Raw genomic sequence first — 13,335 nt, forward strand, 5'->3', positions numbered from 1 at the left:
CCCTGCCCTCTCCAGGCTCATCTCCCACCCATGTCCCCTGATGTTTTCTGGGCTCCAGGCCCACGAGTCTGCTTCTTTCCATTTCTCAAATACGTTTTCCCTCCTGCTATATAGGACTGGCAAATGCTGTTCCCTCTGCCTGATGGGAACCTCTTCATCTAGCCAATGCAGGCTTCCCTTTCCACTCCCAGGTTACTCCCCACTTTAGGGAGCTTTAGTGGTCAAATTTGATATTGTTCCTGAGAGAGTTCCATTCATTCTGTCCGGCAGCTTCGTCTTGCCAGTTTCCACTCACTTCTTAGCACTCCTCAGGTTATCATTTTACATGTGTGGCATGATTATTTGACTGTCAGTCTCCACCCTACACCTAAATCTCTGTGAACATTGCACCATATTTGGTTTTGCTCATCATTGAATCTCAGGGTTCACCATTTCCTGAATGAATGAATGAATGAATGAAACTGCAGAAGTTCACTATGACTTGGGCATGGATTGCAAGAATTCACTGATAAAATGAGAGCCAAGTCATGCCTTATGCACCCTATGAAAAGTTTGGGTTTATTCTTGAGGGCAACAGAGAGTCATTGAAAGATTTTAAATAAGGTGATGTAATGACTGGATTGTACAGAGAAGGGCAAGGTCAGAGGCAGGAAGACTGGTTAGGAGGCTGCTGCTGGAGTCAAAGGGAGATGATGATGACATGGACTAAGGCAGTGTCCTCGGTCACCATGATACCTGGCTGGGAAGTGTTCCCTGTCCCCTGGGAGTGTGAGACCCAGGCAACACCACTCCTGGGGCCTCTGGCTCACCCATCCAAGAAAACCTCCCTTCCCAAACTCACCAAAGAGTAGAAGACTGGAAATGGGGGTGTGGTTTTCAGATAAAGGAGATGCTGTGCAGAACAGTCATGGACCAGGAGCTGCCAATGTGCTCACAGACAGAGATTTTGTTTAATTTGTGTCTTGGATTCCTGCAAAAGTATTTGCTGTCTTGATAGACAAGGGATACACAGCAAAGAGTGCATACGGTAAACAAGGGCAGTATAATCAAAGCAGTTTTCCTCCCAAGTTGAAATCCCAGACCGCCTTGCCAAACACAGCCAGTTAAAGTAAATATAATAAATGCCTTTTCCAGACAGACGCACTCCTAAAGGCACAGCAAGGAGATGAGAAGATATGCTGACCAAGCAGATTAACGGGGGTGAATTAAGCAGAGAAAGGATAGACCAGCTGGCATAGGGCCTCGCAGAGAGCTAGAAACAGTCACAAAAATTAAGCTAAATCCAAAAAAAAAAAAAAAAAAAAAACCTGAAATGATACAGGAGGGAACTGATTCTAAGCGCAGCCCATCCCTGCCTAGAGCTGCAGGCTAATTTGATAATTAGCAGTTATATAAAATCGATGGCTAACTGTTCAGATGGAGGATGCACCATGACATCATGAGAGAGATAGAAAACCCCACGTCCTAGTTATTATTTCCCTCTACCGGGAAAAAAGAAGATTCGACACTCACTGATCATCTATCTTATTCCAGGAACTCTCATACAGTTATAGCTTCTTTAATCTTCACAACCACCTCATGAGGTGGGTATGGTTAGCATTCCCATTTTACAGATGAGGAAACTGAGGCTTGTGGAGTTTGAAAACCTGCCCAAGTTCACAAGGCTAGCAAGGCGCACAGCTGTGATTCAAAGCCAGTCCTTTCGAGTCCCAGTCAGAAGATTCCCCTTCCACAGCTGCTTCTGCTAAAGAAGTAAAATGTAAGGGACAGTCCAAATTTAAATGCCACAGACCTAGAAGCGATGGGAAAATTATTATTGAGTAGGGGGCTTAAATAGGTTGATTTTTTGTTACAGTCAGATTTAAAACATTTCAAATATATGTATATATATATATATAAAACATTACATTTATATATTACACATAATTATCTCAGGGAGTTCACTGCTGAGGAGATTTATAAGGCAAATAGCTTAACATAATTTAAGAAGGGATTATTGGCACATAAGGAAATCAAGTGTATTTGTACTCGCTGAGATGCTAGTTGCAAGGATTGTTGGTTCTCTTGCTGAGGCATCTGGGGGAAGAGAAGGGAGAGCCATGAAAAAGAGAAAGGGACAAAAGGGAGAAGTTTGACTCTGGCTCTAAAACATTGTGCTTTCTCACTCACTCTCCAACTTGGAGCCTAAAAAGTTAAGTTTTTCAGCCTCCAATGCCTGTGTTCAGACTCAGTTTGATTTGAATGCTCTGCTCCATGCAACATGCTAAGAGCCTAGACTTTCAACTCTGTACCCAGGCTTGCCACTTGCTGTGTGATTTGGGACAGTTGATTGAATCTTTCTAAACCTCTGTTTCTTCATCTGTTAAAGGGGACTGATACCACTGACCCCACAGTGCCATCATGAGGCATTCATGAGGCAATACATTTAACGAGTTTAAGGTAGTGCTTCTGACAACAAACTACTCAGTAAGTGGATGACAGTGGTGAAGACGAAAGAGATGAGGAGGTCTGTGAGCTACTGGATGGTTTAGGATGTCCTCCTTTAGTCCATGTGGCCTAGTGGTTTAGAACCTTGCCTCTCACAGCGTGGTGCAGCCACCAGCAGCCCGGGCATTACCCCCAGAGACGTTGGAGTGTTGGAGGCCTCTTCCCCCAAGAACTACCAACCCAGAGCCTGCATTTTAGGACCCCTGCTTCAAGGAAATCTATGAGTGAGAAGCACTCACTTAGAGCACAGCCGTGGAAGTACCCCACTCAGGGGGGAGACCAGCTTCATGAAAAGTGCATCCTTGAGCAAATTTCTTAAATTTCCTGCACTTTAGTTTTCTCATCTAAAAGACATCCTATCTACCTCAGTGGGTTGTAGTGAGAATTAAATGAAATCATACATGTATTCCTATTCAAGAACTTAGGATGGAGCCTGGCACACAACAAGCACTCAATACCCATTCAATTTTTTATTGGTATTAATCCTCACAAAGCTCAGACCTGTAGCTGTGGCAGCCTGGCCTTTGCTGGGCACAAGTCAGGCCCCCTTTACTCTCACTGTTGACTCTCAACACTTAAAGCTCTATGGCACCTGTATTTGCCATTCCCTGCAGAAGCCGTTGTCTCTGAGGCCACCATTTTCCTCTTTGTTGTGGAATCCAGGCCCTTCCTGACTCTCCTGGTCTCTGAGACATTCCCAGGGCTGGCTGGCAGCAAGTACCCCCTCTCGACCTCCCTCTTTACAAATGTTGCCCTCTGCCACACAGAGTCCAGGCTGGGGCCCAAAATTCAAAACACTGCCCCTGCATTATTCTCTGTAGGCAATGTCCAGAGAATTCCTTCTGGGATATGAATTTGTTTCTGAACAACAGACCCAATGTCTGCAATGACTTTTTCTCTCTGCTCTAGTGGCTTCTGTGTCCTTAATAAGTCTGTTTTAGGCTCAGTCACTTAGCCTGTATGATGTCTGTTTGGCCTGTGCACCATACCTATAGTCCCAAAGGGGTCCTTGAGTGTTACACACCTTACCAGCCAGATTAGAACCTGGCACCATGTAACAGGGTACAATACCATTCTGCTTTCTGGGCAGCAACAACAACAAAAAAAAACAATAAATCATTTAGAAAACTCCAAGTGGAAGGAGGGAGGGAAAGAGAGAGAGAAGGGAGGGAGAAGATTTTTAGTTGCTGATTGCAATTTAGCGAAAAAAATCAACTTTCCTGACTGGGACTAACGCAAATTATAAACACTACTCTGGCCTTTGTGTCCAAGGTGACTGCTCTAATCTGTCATCAAAAAGGCATGTGGTTGTGTTTTAGCAGGAGGGGAGGGGGCTTGCCCTAAGCCATCCACACTCTCTCACCTGGTCTTCCCTCATGAACAGAAGCCTAGGATCCGTAAGGATTCTCATGACCAGGAAACAAGGCAAAAGGAGCCAGGCCCATACGGTCACAGGAGCACCGTGCTCTCACAACCACCCAGGGCCCGTTCATCGCACCCCTTACCCACTCCACAGGGCACCTGCCTTGGGCCTCATGGTGACATTTGCTAACCTGCTGCCTCTCCCTGCACCAGGACTATCTCTATCTCCAGTTGACCAGCTGAAACATTGCCAACAGGGCCTAGGAGATCCAGAAGCTTGACAGTTTCTACAGATGTGATACAACATAGAACTGCAAGAAAACAGAGACTTACAGCCAGCCACACATGATGCACTCACACTCACCACATGCACATATGTACACACAAACACACCTACAGACTCTTGCACTTACACTTAAGCACATACGCACACTCACATGCACATACACACATACTCATACACACATGCACACACTCATAGTCATACACACCACACATGCTCATGCCCTCATACGTACACACTACACTTTCACATACCCTCACACGTACACACACTCACACACACTAGGCTGATGCCTGCAAGTACGTCCTGATCATGCTTTGGGAGTTGCCGCCTTCAAGGTTTCTGGCCCAAATGGGGATCTAGTGGTGAGAAGGTCGGCTCCTCAGGGTACACTGGCAGGCCACGTGCTTGTCTGCAGGGGAAGAAATCTGAGAGTCCAGAGGGAGTCCAGCTGGCAAGTCAGCACTGACCACGGCACTCGATGTCCACCTCGCTATGTCTGCACTCCCTGATGGGCCAGTGCACAAACACCAAACCCAGCACCAGACCTTCAACGCCCTGCAGCTCTTCTGAGGAGGAAAGGACCAGGCACAGGGCCTGGGGTCCCGGGCCAGACAGTGCTCAGCCTCCTTTGGGCGAAGTCACAGTGACCCCAAGTGGTCACTTTGGTAAGGCACCCTCTAAACATGGTGTCACCTTCCAGGGGCGGGAAGCTGGGGAGTGGGCTGCAGAGACCCAAGTTGAAGAGGAGGAAAGAAAGGACAAAGGCTTCCACATACCTCTTCCTCACGGAGCTGAGACATACAGGGCCTATTCCTTATTTGTCTTAAAGGCTGGGGATAAGGGGGCTGGGGGAAAAGCCAGGTGGGAATATTTCAGCTGCAGCTTCCACTTCCTCAGCAGGGAGTACTTGTTCACAGCAACAACCCAGAATAGGGATGCTCCTATATGACAAGGTTGATGAGCTGTGTTTCTCATTAATTCCACCAGCAATAAGAAAGTTCCATCTGGAAACAGGCCTTAGAAGTATTATTTTTCTTATCAAAAATGGGCTTGTTAGGCCAGTCCCTTCCTTTAAATCAGGATAGAATTGTCTGCTTCTCTTGAAACTTGAACATCATGCACACCCAACAAAGCAGGGAGATGGCCTCGAAAGCCTGACTCATTCCAGGAATCCTGAAGATGCACCTGTCATTATCCAAAGAGATAAGTGTGGGGAGGCTGATTGCTCAGATCTCCATTTAACTAAAAAGTAGATTGGTGCCTATCTGGTGTGATTTCAGGGGCTCTCTGAAGATCTTCTCCACATATCTCCCCCATGAAACCTCTGGTCTCCAAATTCCACTGATGGGAAATTTCTCTATGAGGGACCCTATATTAGTCCCTGGGTTTTCATGAATTATTTTGCCAGAGCTGCCTTTGCAGGCCCTGTTTCCTTTGTCTGGGATGCCCTCCCTGCCACCAGATGTCCATGGGTCCTTCAAAACCCAGCCCAGATATCCTCTCTTCAGAGTCTCCCCAACACTCCCCACCACCACCGCTACTGCCACCAGCACCATGCTGCTTCTGTGCATGTTTTCTCACTATACTACTGAAAAAAATAAAATCTTTGACCCAAAGACCTAAGAGCCTAGTGAGGAAACCAACATGAAAACTAACAATAATAACATAATCACTATAAAAATCGCAGATTGACTGCAAGTTCCTTGGGGACAGGGTCCTCAGTTTGTCCCTCTCTGTGAAGGTAGGCACCCAGTGCACTAGGGCCAATCACACCCCTAACCTCAGTTTCATAGACTTGAGCTTCACAGACACTTGGGAGATGATCTCAGGGATTTAAAGATGGAAAGGTCCATATTTCCTCATGTCCACTTGATCCCAACCAAGTCTGCAGACCCCAAGTATCTTACTCATGTTTTTGCTAGCAAGAGACAGCAATCTCAGTTCCTTGGGCCTCCTTCTCCCTACCACTTTCCCTGCTAGCGACAGCAGGCATGAAGAATAGGTTCCCAAAACAGGGCTAAGTGAGTCATTCTGCCTTTATCACCACAGTCCTTGCACTGCAGGTGAGAATGTGCTAACTCCTGTTCCTTTCTAGCCCTAATTAATCTAGGAATGCTCATTATGCCCCATTCTGGCCACTAGAGAATTCCATATTTCCTCCCCTCTATCTTTCCTTATCTTAGCCAGCTTTAAGTTGCAACTCAAATGCCTTCTCTGGAAAGACTTATCTGACTATTACAGCCCATGCTGATCTTCTCCCTGCTGATCGTGTCCTCTTAGTCCCATGCTGATCTTGTCCTCTTAGTTAGCAGCCTCTGCTTTGGTCCTGCATTAGTCCATTTGCATTACTATAAAGGAATACCTGAGGGTGGGTAATTTATAAAGAAAGGAGGTTTGACTGGCTTACAGTTCTGCAGTGTGTACAGGAAACATGGTGCCAGCATCTGCTTCTGGTGAGGGCCTCGGAAAGCTTACAATCATGCAGGAAGCCAGAGGAGGAGCCCGCGCATCACACAATGAGAGAGGGAGCAAGGGTTGGGGGGAGGTGCCACACACTTTTAAACAACCAGATCTCACGAGAACTCACTCACTATCTGGAGGACAGCTCCAAGCCATTCATGAGGGATCCACCCCCATGACCCAAGCACCTCCCACTGGGCCCCACCACCAACACTGAGGATGGCAATTCAACATGAGATTTGGAGGGGACAAGCATCCAAACTATAACAGGTACCAAATCACTCTCGAATTCCAAGTTGCTTACTCCACTCCTTCCTCCTGGCCTGTAAGACTCAGGGATGGAAACCATGCTATGATGTGTCAGAAAAAAACAAGAGACTTGGGTTCCAAACCTAGTTGTATCATTTATCAGTTTTGTGACCTTGGCCAAGGAATAGACTTCTTGGAGCCCCTGTTTGCTCATCTGCAATACCCTATCAGTAGCGCTGCAGGGAAATTAAATAACGTGTGAATCTTTAAGAAGCTCAGTTATACTTGCATAACTCTTTACCATCAGACACTCAAAAAGTCTTCATTTTTTACTTCTCTTTTTCTTCCCTCCCCTTCGTCATTATTCTTTTCCGTGTAGCTTAGTGCTAGGCTTATTATGGGTGCTCACTAAATAATTATTTTACTTTTTTAGCACAGATTCCTTTTCACCCCCAAAAGGCAAGGCTAATGTCTTGTTCAGCTCACACCACCTTGTGTCTGACACAAAGGAGGCTCTTAATATTTGTTGAGTGGATGACTGTGCTTTAGGGGTTCCAAGAAGAATGGGTGTGAGGTGAAAGAGTTGAGAAAAGCATCAACCTCCAAGTTGAACAAAGAAAGTTCTATAAGGAACAGAGAGTAGTGATTTCCTATGGGATGAATTTTCTGTGCTATTGTTAAGAAAGGGAACAGGGCCATTTATATGTTACCACTTGCAGGAGTTGGATGGAGAGATAAAGGGGGCATTGATAGAGAGCAATGGGGTCTTTAAAAAGTGAGAAATCCCTAGGGGTACTCAGAGTGCTGATATCTAAGTGCACTGGCTATGCCTCAGATACATGTGGTTTTTTTTTTTTTTTTTTTTCCAGCAGAACTGTATCTTACCTGCTGGCAAAGAGCAACAATTCACTTGTAGCATGGAAGAAAGCTGCTGAAAATCAAAGGAAAGCAGCAGGCACAAACCTATAAGCAAGTCCCACTTTTCCATCCTCTAGACAGAAAACCTGGGAAGAGAACACATTAAATTCTGCTCTGCAGTTTTCTGGGAGAAGATGATTCCATTGTAAATTATTGAACATTTCATTTAAGCTTCATAAATAAGAAACTGGCATGAAAATGTTACATGTTAGATCTGTTTGGCAACGTATAATTTCTGTCTTACTCCCTCCATCTGTCACCCTTCATCTATGTTGGAGAATTTCTACTTCATTATAGGCAATTGAAGGTCTTAATCAGTTGCCTGATAAAAGTAGTTTATGTCCCAAAGGTAATCTCATTTCTGCAACCAAGGATGTACCTGGAACTCACTGAACATATTAATGGAGATAAATGTGTGCTTCAAATGGATCAGGGGGTATTGCAATCACCCACTCAATCTAGAGATAGGTACTTGGCCCAGCCAGGGACAAGGTCCTCACTGCCACCTGGACTCCCTGAATCACTGGTTTCCAACAGAGCCAACAGGCTAAGCCCCAGCAAACCAATAACAACAAGTCAACAGGTGCACCCAGGACTGGCCTGTACTTGCCTGGGGCAGTTTTTGTAGTTGATGAGACCACTCACCAAAAAAAAAAAAAGTACTCAAAATCCAGGAATAGTTCTCTGTGCAAAGTAATAAAATACTAGCTACTACCACTAAGATCCAGGCACTGGACTTTAAACACTTTGACTCATATAATCCTCATGATGACCCTCTGATATAGATGCTGTTTTTATTCTCATTCTTCAGAAATTGAGGCTCATAGATGTTAAGTAATCAAAATTACACAGGTAAAAAGTGAAAGAGACCGAATATAAGTATGTCAGACGTCAAAGTCTGTCAAACTTCAAAGTTTACCTCCACTGGTGTTGCCACTTTAGAGAAAGAAAGAATTAAGGGTTGGGAAAGAAAGGGAGCTGGTTCAAGAAGAGAAAAAAGAGGGCTGATTCGAATGCCTACCCAGACAGGGCTTCGGGACTGCATTCCTGGGAGGGAAACTGGCCTGGTAAGCTCTGCCATGCTTAAGCAACATTTATTGCATGGACTGCACGAAAGCCTACTGAGGAAGGGGATGAAGAACCCCCTGGCTGCCAGGCAGCATTCCTCTTGACCAAGCGAAGCCGTTTGTTAAAGAAATGTTGCTCAAAGTATTTCCGATCAAAATCAGGGATTCCAGAGAAACCACAGCTGCCCTGAGCGGTGGAAGGAAGTAGTAGGACTTCCCATTCCTCCTAAAAGCCCTGAACTCTGAGACCAGAATCCGGGGGGCATCTCTAGCTGGTCACAGACTTACTCCGTGCCACAGTTTCTTTTTATAAAAAGATGATGTACTCTGTTGAATAACAGTCCCCTCAAAATGCATGTCCACCCCAAACCCTTATTTCCAAATAAGGTCTTTAGAGATGCAGTAGAGTTAAGATGAGGTCATACTGGATTAGGGTGGCCCCTAAATTCAATGTGACTGGTGTGTTTATAAGAAGAGGGGAAGACACAGACACATGTGTCTGGGGTGACGCAACTACAAGCCAAGGAATGCCAGGGAGTGCTGGCAACCACCACAACCTAGGTCTCCTAGAGCCTTCAGAGGAAGCATGGTCCTGGCGACACCTTGATTTCGGACTTCCAGACTTCAGAACTGTGGGAGGACACATGTCTGTTTTAAGCCACACTGTGTGTAGTAATTTATAACAGCATCCACAGGAAGCTAATGTAGATGGAGAAAAGACTGCTTATCCCACCTTCCTCCCAAGGTTGTGATGAGACTCTAAAACACAATCCATTTTGAAAAGCACAGATGTTATATAAACACAGAATACCATTCCAATCAGCCATGAGCCCACACAAAGCCCCAAAAAGAGCCTACCGGAAGGACTCAGACTGACCACTGGAGGCCCGCAGGGTGATCACTTGATTTTGTTGGGTTTTTTGTTGTGTTTTTGTTGGTTTGTTTGTTTGTTTTTGTTTTTTTGATACAGAGTCTCACTCTGTCACCCAGGCTGGAGTGCAGTGGCATGATCTTGGCTCACTGCAACCTCCGCCTCCCAGGTTCAAGCGATTCTCCTGCCTCAGCCTCCCAAATAGCTGGGACTACAGGTGCACACCACCACACCCGGCTAATTGTTGTAATTTTAGTAGAGAGGGGTTTCACCATATTGGTCAGGCTGGTCTCGAACTCCTGACCTCAGATGATCCACCCGCCTTGGCCTCCCAAAGTGTTGGGATTACAGGCATGAGCCACCGTGCCCCGCCTTTGTTGGGTTTTTCTACAACCCCAGTCCTAATAGATAAAAATGAGTTTGATGCCAGTTGTAATAGATGAAATAGCCCTCAAAGAATCCCCAGCATCTGTGAATATAACCACCTTACAGGGCAAAAAGGACTTTGCAGGTGTGATTAAGTTAAAGATCTTGAGAAGGAGAGACTAGCCTGTACTATCCAGGTGGGACCAACATGATCGCAAGGATTCTCATAAGATGGATGTAGGGAGGTCAGAGTCAGAGTAGATGCAATGATAGGAGCAGAAGTCAGACAGAGAAAACAGATTTGATCGTTTCAAGCTGCTGGCTTTGAAGATAGATTAAGAGACCATGAACCAAAGAATGCAGGCAACCTCTAGAAGCTAGAAAAGGCAGGGAAATGGATTTTCTCCTAGAGCCTCCAGAAGGAAGGCAGCCCTGCTGAACTACTTTAGACTGCAGACCTCCTGAACTAACTGTAAGAGAATCCACTTTTGTTGTTGTAAGTCACTAAATTGTGGTGATGTGTTACAGCAGCAATAGGAAACTAGTACACCAGTCAAACCAGTTAGTCTGAAAATAAATGTGAAAGAGGTCAAGGAGAGAACCTAGAGAATTCCAGATATTCTAGGAGGTTCTCAGAGATCCTTTGTAGTAAACCTCCCAAAGGATTTCCTCAGAGAAGCTTACACCCTTTAGTGGGACAGTTTTTGTGTCTCCTCTGTCTTCCTGGACTCCCCTGAAAGTTATTCTAAAATTAGATCCACAGCTTTAGATACACTGAGGCCTGAATTACTGAACTTGGCGGGGGGCCTACAGCAACAGGACTTCTGCATGCCCCTACTTGACAGCCCTGTGCTTAGAAAAAAAAGTCCATCCACTGTTGCTCCCTAGAAGGGACCCAGGAGTCCCCATATGGCCTCAGCTCCTATAAAAGGTGTAGCTTGGTCCTTGTATATAACATTCAAGGAATGCTTTTCAGGTCTATGTCCCCACTGTCTCTCTTGATTACATACTCCTGAAATTCACAATTTAAGCAAGAAATCCTCTCACTGGTTCAAGCCAACCTGAGACGCTAAGCATACAAGGAGTCCTTGTATACTTAGGTGAGCACACTTCTGAAGGTCACTGACAAGGCAGCCTCACTGCCTTCCCAGACAGCCTGCCTGCAAGAAGGAAGCTCTGTGTGGGCTGGTTCATCCTATTGACTTGGGATTCCTAAATAGTGAAATTGGGATTTCCTAATAGTTCAAATTAGGAGAGGATTCAAGGAGGACTAAACACAAGGTATGAATAGGAGTCTAAGATCATTTTCTTCCCGCTTTCAGCCTTCCTAGCCCTGCCCCATACACAGAATAATGTTTGTTTCTCCATCCACTGATAGATCTGGTACCTGGCACTGAGTATGGAGTTGGAATATCTGCCGTCATGAACTCACAGCAAAGCGTGCCAGCCACCATGAATGCCAGGACTGGTGAGTAGGAGGACTGCTGAGGAAGAAGACCAGGTTAGCCTATAAGCCTAAGGAGTCATGGAGGCTCGTCCCAGCCAAAATTATTCAGAAAGCAATGTCTTCCAGTGAACAGGGCTCTGGTGACAACTGTCAGCCTAGAAACAACATCCACCCTATGCCTAATCCCTGATCTCTGACAAGCAGGACAGAGTCACCCTCTTCCCCACAGACCTGTGCTCGGTCCCCCGTGGTCTGAAGAGCTGCTCAGGGCTGTACAGAGCAGAGGTGGAAAATCCTAAATAGGTTGATGCCATTGCAGGCCATATTTTTATCTAGACCACCCCGACAGCAGGCAGAATGGGGCATCCTCGCCCTGCATACACCACAGAGGTCCTCACAAACGCCACTTGGGTGAAGGTCTAGACTTGCAACAACCCATTAAATCTGAGGGCAGAAGAAAAGTCCAGCTGAGACCCTTGCTGCTCTGGATTCAGCAGTTTTGCTTCCAAATCCTGGGTAAATTTCAAAGTCATTTCAGCACCTATGGTACTAGCAGCCTGGGCTGGGCTAGGGATTTTAGACCAGTCCTTGTCCCAAGGTTCAGCCTCTCTAGAGAACCACATGGACAAAGGTCTCCAGGTCCTCAGATATAGCTGCCTGCCTGGCTATGGTTAGAACAAGTCAAAATAGCCTCAGGGTTGGAGGGTGGTGCACTTCTGTTGCCAGGAATGGCATATCCCTACTTGGTGGTAGCTACCATTTTATCCTTATTGGCTCATTGAGAAAGGATGGGAGAAAATGAATATGGCGAGCTTGAAAATCAGCAGCCAGCTTTGTCCCAGAGGTGGATGCAATCCAGTGGTATCAGAGCTCATCACGGCTTTCTTCAGATTGTTCATCTATTTGCCAAGCCCCTGGCCATCATTCAGAGGGAAGGTACTTAGCAAAATATGAGATAAGTGTCAGCAATGACAAGCTAGTGCTCATAGTCAGCAGGCCTGCTGATAGCTTGGAAACACACAAAGCAGGCCAATAAATACTGCCCTCCAGGGGAACACATGTAAAATAGGCCATTTATGTCAATCCACAGAACTTGACAGTCCCCGAGACCTCATGGTGACAGCCTCCTCGGAGACCTCCATCTCCCTCATCTGGACCAAGGCCAGTGGCCCTATTGACCACTACCGAATTACCTTTACCCCATCCTCTGGGATTGCCTCAGAAGTCACCGTACCCAAGGACAGGACCTCGTACACACTAACAGATCTAGAGCCTGGGGCAGAGTATATCATTTCCGTCACTGCTGAGAGGGGTCGGCAGCAGAGCTTGGAGTCCACTGTGGATGCTTTCACAGGTACCAGAGCAGCAGAAATCCCAGCCAGGTTCAGGGATCAGTGGATCTCAGTGTGAGAAATTCATCCAGGCAAGTCACTCTTCCAATGTTCCGTTTCCTTTGGAGAAAAGAGAGGTGGGTAGAAAAGGATAGAGTAAAAACTAATAAGTGCATCAAGAGGGAAGGGTTGGAAGTAAAGAGGGGAGGTGAGCAATAGTGTTACCTGCCTGAAAACTTGTGTCTGGCTTTTCTATGGCCTTGACATAGTAGTTGATTCTGTCCATCTTTCCCTGCTGCAGTAAATCAGTAGGAATTCAGAGGATCCACGGGATCATATAAAATTCATTCCAGGATACAGGCTTTCAATCCTGGTTCAGTATTATGATTAACTCACAGAAGTAGTTCTCATTTTAACAGAATCCATTTTCCTATATTTGGATTGGAAAAAGTGGAGTGAACAGCACTGGAGGGTGAGGAGGTGGAATCTCT

The 13,335-nt window shown here is 45.9% G+C and overlaps 1 protein-coding gene across 3 annotated transcripts in view; it reads left to right on the forward strand.

The window, feature by feature from the left end:
* TNR (tenascin R) overlaps positions 1-13,335 on the forward strand; it is a 430,410-nt gene that overhangs the window by 366,903 nt on the left and 50,172 nt on the right. For all 3 annotated transcript variants that reach the window (XM_003824687.6, XM_034941169.3, XM_057302028.2), the window contains 2 exons: positions 11,445-11,534; positions 12,604-12,867. In XM_003824687.6, coding sequence (XP_003824735.1) covers positions 11,445-11,534; positions 12,604-12,867 — 354 coding nt within the window. The remainder of the gene's footprint in view (positions 1-11,444; positions 11,535-12,603; positions 12,868-13,335) is intronic.

This window comes from Pan paniscus, chromosome 1 (assembly GCF_029289425.2).
Source record: "Pan paniscus chromosome 1, NHGRI_mPanPan1-v2.0_pri, whole genome shotgun sequence".
Taxonomy (NCBI): domain Eukaryota; kingdom Metazoa; phylum Chordata; class Mammalia; order Primates; family Hominidae; genus Pan; species Pan paniscus.